Source organism: Palaemon carinicauda, chromosome 14, assembly GCF_036898095.1.
Source record: "Palaemon carinicauda isolate YSFRI2023 chromosome 14, ASM3689809v2, whole genome shotgun sequence".
Lineage (NCBI taxonomy): Eukaryota > Metazoa > Arthropoda > Malacostraca > Decapoda > Palaemonidae > Palaemon > Palaemon carinicauda.
Genome location: NC_090738.1, coordinates 63636139 through 63644923, shown reverse-complemented (window position 1 = coordinate 63644923; position 8785 = coordinate 63636139). Strand labels below are relative to the sequence as shown.

General features: G+C 30.7%; 1 protein-coding gene across 1 annotated transcript in view; it reads left to right on the top strand.

The window, feature by feature from the left end:
* Positions 1 to 8514: 8514 nt before the first annotated feature.
* Positions 8515 to 8785, top strand: part of LOC137652793 (uncharacterized) — a 1150-nt gene continuing 879 nt past the window's right edge. The window contains exons 1-2 of the mRNA XM_068386200.1: positions 8515 to 8530; positions 8658 to 8785. The exon at positions 8658 to 8785 is cut by the window's right edge and continues 174 nt beyond it. Of these exons, the coding sequence (XP_068242301.1) occupies positions 8515 to 8530; positions 8658 to 8785 (144 nt within the window). The remainder of the gene's footprint in view (positions 8531 to 8657) is intronic.

The following is an 8785-nucleotide window of genomic DNA, read 5'->3' as shown; positions in this document are numbered from 1 at the left end:
TAAAAAAAAAAAACCTAATGAAAAAGATATTTTAGATGTTAATGAAAGGAAGCCAGCGTAAGTAATATTCCCTCGACACAAGCCAGTGAGATATTCTCCATTTTTGCAGATTAGGGCTAAAATGGCATGAATTCCGACATACTTTGGTTCCATGAGAGTGAGATCAAAGGCATATTCTCCTTAGTACATCTCCTCTCTGCATTCCATCCTGAGCCGAAGGCGAATTGTGTTACGGGATCCACGCCGATTACGAGGTAAGAATACTGTGAAATTTCATGCAAAAAACCAATGAAAGAATTCGTGTTACTTTATTGGAGTATCTTTTTTTTTATATAATTTGATACAGGAAGCATGCTAAAATAAATACAAATTTGTTTAGATTTATTCTATTTATATTGTTTTTCTTCTTTATTCTAATAGAATGTTTTGATGTTTATGTCTCTTCCTTGTTTTCTAGTACTAAAAGTTGTATCAGAACTATGACCTCCAATACAGTATCTTTATAATTAGAGTTTGGTGAGAGATTGAAGAAAAGGAAATTTTGGAAATCAAATCACCTGAAATTACCTAAAAAGAGAAGACTATATATCAGTGTAGTGATATCACTGTTACTCTATGAGCATGAGTCATGGAATAAGAATGAAACTATCTCCAATAGATTCAGTAGACTTGACAATAAAACCACCAGAAAGGTATTTAGAGTTAAATGGTAGGACAGGAATAGAAAGGAAACTATAATAGAGATTACTCGAGTGCCAATGTAGGCGAGATCATGAAGAAGGGTGGATGGAGATGGTTTGGGAAAGCTCTCCACACCCCAATGAGAGATTAGTTCACCAAAACCTCAGGTGGGCTCCACATGGCACTAGAAAAGTTGGACGAACACAAACCTACAAAGCTGAGAACTCAGAAGCGTGAAGTAGGAGCTGATGAATGGCGAAGTATTGAATTAAAAGCTCAATATAGAGACGAATGACGAAATGTAGCCGAGGCCCATTTCGTCAGTAGGCGTAGGAGGTGATGTGATGATATATATATATATATATATATATACATATATATATAAATATATATATATATATATATATATACATATATATATGTATATATATACCATATATATGTATATGTATATATACTGTATATATGTGCATGTATATATATATATATATATATATATGTATATATATATATATATATATATAAATATATATATACATATATATATATATATATATCTATATATATATATATATATATGTTAAATCTTGGATAACGAAATTCTAATTTTTCAGCTATATATATATATATATATATATATGTATATTAGAAGATGAAGATCATTTTACCAACATCCGACCAATAGTTCATTCTTATGTATTTGTCCTTTTAATGTAAGCATTTATTCTGTGTGTGATTTAAGTACTATCTTTTTTACATTGCTCTTTTTATGTTCATGGTCTTTATACGATTCCTAATAAATATTACAATTACTCTTTTTCATAAGTAAAAAATATCCTAGGAGTTAATGGTATTTCATGGTACAACAGAAATGTGTATTATTAGAAGATTATCAAAACTTGCACGAGCCGCAGTCCGAGTAAAAAAGAGAAATTGCGGGAAAATTGATAAATTTTCCAATGTTTACAATAAACTAAAAGAATCCAATTTTTTATGACTTGTGTAATTACTTTTGGAATTAGAAGGAAAATATTTCCTAATAGATAAATTGAACATATATTAAGTGGAAGCAATGATTATAGTTTTGATATATCAACTTAAAAAGTAATAGTCTATCATAGTAACTTACTTAGAGTTCGATGAAATAATAAAAAATGAGATTACATCAACTTATTTAAACAGTAAATAATAACAGCCTTAACTTACGGCTGGAAGATATTAAAAAAGGAGTGATTCGTGGAAAGACCTGTAAAGGAAAAAACTTTCAGCCATTAACATGTATAAAAAAAAAAAAACAGAAATAAATCAGGGAAAAATAAAAGCAAATGTACCGAGTGGATTCTTAAGATTAGAACACGATCACTATGTATAGAAATTTGCAATAACAAATAGCTTATAAGTAGTCTTGAATTAGAAAAAAAAATAAAACATCACGAAAAAAATGAATTAACAGATTATCATATAACTGCCAAGAAACGACCCTGCAGAACAGATTAAATTTATTTGATATGTAAAATCGAGAGTGAAAAAGAAATAACCAATAAAGTGAAAGTGAAGTGGCCTCCCACCTCGTTCTAGAAGGATTTCACAAACTTCTCTGCCTGATGGAGAGAGCCAGAGGTAATGTAATCCCTTCTGAATTATCACGGAGTCTACTCCAATAATAAAACTGCCTGGTAACTTTATTAAGCTCGTAGCCGGAGGAAAATGTTTGCTCCAGAACACCACTTTAAGTCAAGTGATGGTGAGGGATAAGGCATTTAGGCCTAATTATGGGGTGAGGACGAATGCTCGATAATTCTTAGAGCAATTGATTCCATATGTTATACAATTATTATTGGGAAAGATATTGGATAGCTGAAGTACGTGGCCAGTCAAAAATTACAGCTATCCATACGTCTGGCAATGCCAATAAAACACACATACACACGCAGAGACATACACACACACATACATACACACACACACACACACATATATATATATATATATATATGTATATATATATACATATATATATATGTATATATATATATATATATATACATACGTATATATATATATATATATACATGCTATATATATATATACATGCTATATATGTATATATACATATGTATATATATGTATATATACATAAATATATATATATATATATATATACATATAGATATGTGTGTATGTATATACATATATATGTATATATATGTGTATAAATAAATAAATATATATATATATAGATATATATATATATATATATATTCATGTATATATGGATATATATACATATATATGTATATATATGCATATATACATAATTATATATATATATATATATATATATAAATATATATATATATTTATATATATATATATATATATATATACTTATACTACTTAGGAAAACAAAGTAAATATTAATATTCTATCACTTTATTACAATGAAACAGGAGATTATAAGATGCATCTGATTTATTCTATTTTTATTTCAAATAGGAAGCGGTAATATTTTTCCTACCTATTTTCCATCTATTTGAAGTAAAAGAGATGGCAAAGGAACCTAAGAAGTTTCTCTTCCTTCTAATCTATAGCAGATTTTAAAATGCAACTCACCAATTTCTCTCTCTTCATACCACGATGGCATTCTGTCATATTTGAACGATATCAATATCCTTTCGAGTCTGGATGATTCTTTAGATCATCTTTTGCAGTATAATGTAGGTTTTATTATTAATGTAACTCATTTCCTTTTGTCTGTTTTTTATAGTTCTATTATCATCATAATTGATATATGTGGTTGTAAAGATGTTTGACACGACAGCTGATTGTCAATGTTCAAATGTCTTGGGTCTTGTTAAAAAGGAATAATTATCAAATGAAAATTAAGACATGAAAAAATTTAAGCTAGACTTTAGGCATCTAAGTAAGAACCTAAAAGTCGGTCCTTGAATTTTCCTACCCGGATATTCATCAAAATTTTTCAACTGCGATGGAAATGACCTTTCACACGTCTGACTCTTCGCTCGTCATCATGAGGATGGTTAGAAATTATGCCCTGATTCATCCTACTCTTTTTCTATAACTAATTGCAAGTGTCAGTTCTAAGCTTTCTGAATATATTTCTTCTGTGAAATATAAACTAGAGCTTAGGATTTATTCTCCTTATTGTAACAGGGTGAATTTAAGCTTTTTTAATTCACGTTTCATTATGACATTTGGTTTATTCTGCATTTTTTACAAAAAGGTTCATGGAATTCTATAGAATAACAGAATGATATAAGCTATGTATTCACGGAAGGAAGAGAGCTAGAAAGACACACAGTTAGAGGGTTTATAACTCAATTTGTTTTCTTTTGATATATATATTCCTTATGTTTTATCTTTCTTAGATTTTATCAGGCTTTCTTTAACTGAAAGAGATATATAAGAATATCATTTGCTTTTTTGTAACTATTTGTATTTTTCTATTTCATTTTTCGTTCTCCCCTTCCTTCGGTAAATTCTGTCATCCAGTTTCTGATTCTTCTTTCTCGTAATCTTTATTTTTCGTGTTTTCTTTTTTTTGGTTTTTACTAATTTTCCCTTCCTTCATACTACCTCTCATTCTCTTCCTTCTCTTGTTTTCTTTCCCTTTTATTTCTCCTACTGCTACTCTTCTTCTTCTTCTTCTTCTTCTTCTTCTTCTTCTTCTTCTTCTTCTTCTCTTTTACGAGCTGTGTCTTGCCCTTGCCTTTTGAATTATTCATGTAAGGTAGAAAAATCCAGGGCTTTTCCAGTAGCGTAGAAAACAAGTCTCGCAAATTACAACCGGGATTTCGAGCTTACCTCGAAATCTCAAAGCTACAACAATTTTCTTATCAAGTTTCTTTTTTCTTTAGGCCAATCTGGAACCAAGCGGTATTGGGCTCACATTTCCTCTAGTTTTATGTAAATAGGCAAAATAGGTTATTTTGTAATTCTTATCTATTTAATTTACCTTTCTAATTAGGGTGAAAAATTGATTTGGAAGTCGTTGTGAAGTCAGTTTTATAAAGTCATATTGTTATGCTTTTTAAATTTCCTTTGAAGGTAATTGTTTTTCTGTCGTACATAATATACCGTTCATATACGTGCCTAAATACTTTCAAAATCAGATAATCCCAGATCACAAACAAAAAGATAAACAAAAAGTGAATCAACAATCGCTCCTAGATCCCAATTCCCTCATAACCTTCAGCCACGGACAACACGTATTTATTACTAACATCATCCCTGATCACAAACGAATAAAAAAAAAGTGGAAAGTAAAGAAACAATCTCATGTGGATTCCAATTTCCCCCCCCTTCCCTTCAGCCAATGCCACCATGCCTTCAATATGTTGTCTTTCCCTGGCAAGAAAGGCTAATGATGTGGAAATCCCCCCCCCCCCCCCCGTTGCATCTAACCCTTCCTCACTGTTTAAACGCGGTCAACGACTCAATTCGAGGCTCAAATCCTCTGAGCCATAGTTACTCGGAGGCAGGATGTACGTGTGCTATTTCGTAACCGAATTTCTAGCTGTCTCTCGCATCCAAATGAGCGTTTAAGGATGAAGTGTAAATGTGTGTTTAAAGCTTCAATATTGTTATGGTAATTTTTACTCTATAATGGTTTGGTAGTTACTTTCCACTTTTCTTTGATAGTGGGATGGGTGGTGTTAACTGTACCTTTTTATAGCAATGGCAGCCTTGTCGTATTATATACAAATAACAGATCCTACTCATTACGCGAATGCGGGGTGAGAATTATAGGTTATTAATTTTATTCATGAAAAAAAAGTGAAAACCTTGTTTTTTATCAAGAAATATAGCCTTTCTTTGCCAATAACCTTGCCATATACTTTTAATACAATATTTAAAGTATTATGCAAAAATTCTAAATACCCAATAATTTTTATGTGAAGCAAACTATGATGTGGAGTTTTATAGTTTATATATGAAAGATCTAATTTAATGTAGTTTATTCATTTCTTTATTTACTTACTTCAGTGGGGTATTTTTCCCTTATGGATCCCGAGGGAAAAGAACCTAAAGCTAGCATCTCTCTCTCTCTCTCCTCTCTCTCTCTCTCTCTCTCTCTCTCTCTCTCTCTTTTTGTAAAATCATGACTGAATTTATTCCATGGAACTTTTCATAAGAATGAAAGAAATTATATAATAGAATAGTAGTTCTTTTTAGTACTAGTACTACTATTGATAGGAAAACTATTGCTAACATTCGGCAAGTCAATATTTCCTAAGGCTTAACGCAAACTAGCCACTAATTATTTCACGGAATAATTTCATTGCTTTATCTTTAAACAGAATAATATTTGCAAAGAATAACAATTTGAGGTGGCCGGGAATTACAACGTTTCATGCCAAGTATTGAAAGATTAAAAAGGATTTGCGGAGGAGTTTGTTGATTGTCTTTTCCTTTGCCTCTTTCATCATTTTTACCTTCTGGGCATTTCATGATTTTCAAGTTTATTTATTCATAGACACACACACACACACACACATATATATATATATATATATGTATATATATATACATATATATGTATATATATATATATATATATACATATATATAAATATTATATATTTATATACACCCATATATATATATATATATATATGTGTATATATACATATATATATACATATATATAAATATATATATATATATATATATATGTGTGTGTGTGTGTATATATTCATATATATACATACATATATATATATATATATATATACATTTATATATATATGTGTGTATATGTACATATATACACACTCATATATATGTGTATTGATACAGTATATACACACACATATATATATATGTATATATATATATATATATATTTTATATATATAAATATATATATATATATATATATATATTTACATACATATATATGAAAAACTAGTTTTATCCTATTTTTTTTAGCGTAAATTAGCCCTTGGAGAACACCCCTCCCCACGTAAGTCAAAACATTAGTCGTTATACGTCAGTGAGAGAGCAGGTGCACGCAAACAGATCAAAAGGTCTTGACTAATCTTAATTAACCAAAATAGTCAACACTAATGACATCGATATACCTTGAGGCTATCATGAATATGATAGATGACTCAATCCACCTCCAGTTATAAATCACTTCAATAAATTTCTAATATGTGATGCGATAAAGTTATATACTTTTTTTTGGCAGTTTTTTATATGTAAGTTCTTTCTCTGCTGCTTCGTAGGCGGTTTTGTATGTCTAATATAAGCCTTTAAGTTAGCCTGAGATTCAAATTTAGTTTTTGGAATATTTTAACATGCTATTAGATAAGAGTCGCTTATAGCATTGTTCATTGAGTCTCTACAAGTCAAGGAAAGAAAATGCATATACCCATCAAAAAGAGAGATGGATCTGTTATAACAACAGAAGATGAAGAAAGACAACGTTGAATGGAACACTTTACTGGGGGTATTGAATATAACATGTAGAGGGAATAATTTCATTCGTTTAGTTTCTCAGTAAGCTGAAAGGATCCACCCAACAAACGTATCTATTGGAGAGACCATCGACTTGATCCTAGAGAGAATCTACAGGGACCCTTCTACCCCAACCCTGGATATCCCTAAGAAAGCTCTCAGCACCCTGGTTGAAATATGTACTGAAGCTTACTTTTAGCATCCACAGGAGGAAAGATGGTGCCAGTGATGGGGCTCTCCTCTTAAGGCTCTTTGCCAACTTATATATATATATATATATATATTAATATATATAAGTATATATACAAACATATATATATATGCAGATATGAATATGTATATATATATATATATAAGTATATATATATATATATATATATATGTATATATATACATTAATATATATATATATATATATATACTTATATATAAATACATATATATTCATATATATATAAATATATATATATATATATACATATATATATATATATATATATGTGTGTATATATATATATATATATATATGTGCATATTATATATATATATATATGTTACAGTCAAACTGTGAAATCAGTTATTTCGTGAAATGACCTAAAACTGTCAGTCATTACATGTAATGCCTGTAAGGGTTAGTCAATTCATGATATGACTGTAAATTCTAGTCCATTTCGCGAAATGACTGATTTATTGTCATTTTTGTTACACCATATGGCTGTTATACTTTAGGCAAAGTGTGAATTAGTATTTGGACTCGTTTCCGCTATCTACGAAACAACTCCGGCCACGAGTATAGTACACCTTACTCTCACCCCCCTTACTACAAGATCAGTTTATTCTAGTACCTTGACAAGATGTCTGAGAGCATAGAGTTAAAATTTCGTGAAGAGTTATTATCTAGGTATGAGAAGTGTTCCAAGTATCTCATTCCGAAAGACGCTTATTTTCAAATGATTGAGGACATTCGTAGAGCTAGCGAAAGAAAGAACACGAAAAGTCTTCACGAATATCACCTTCTGAGTAAATATGAAGTGTTACAGTGTGGGGATGTTGAGAAAATTATTAAGAAACGAAAAACTCTAGATGAAACACCGGTGTACTATGTCTCCATTGAGGACACATTTGACATAGTTAAAAGAGCACACGTTGCAACTGGCCATGGCAGTCGAGACAAAATGACGAAAGAACTCCAAGTGAAATATGACAGCATTCGGCGAGATACAATTGAACTATTCAAGTCGTTATGCCTGAATGCCAGAAAAAGAGAAAGCGACCAATGACAAAGGGTGTCGTAGTTAAACCTATTCTGAGTACGAATTTTCATCACATAGCCAGGTTGATCTCATAGACATGCAGTCTATGTCATGTACAACCTTCAAATGGATTATGGTGTACCAAAGACCATCCGACAAAGTTCTGCGTTCTACGCCCTTTCACATCAAAGCATGTAGCTGAAGTAGCATTCCAACTTGCTAATATCTTTCTACTTCTAGGTGCTCCTGTAATCCTTCAATCCGACAATGGTTCTGAGTTTACAGCTCAGATTATTACTGAACTACGTTCTATGTGGCCTGAATTGTCAATCGTTCACGGCAAGCCTAGACACCCACAGAGCCAAGGC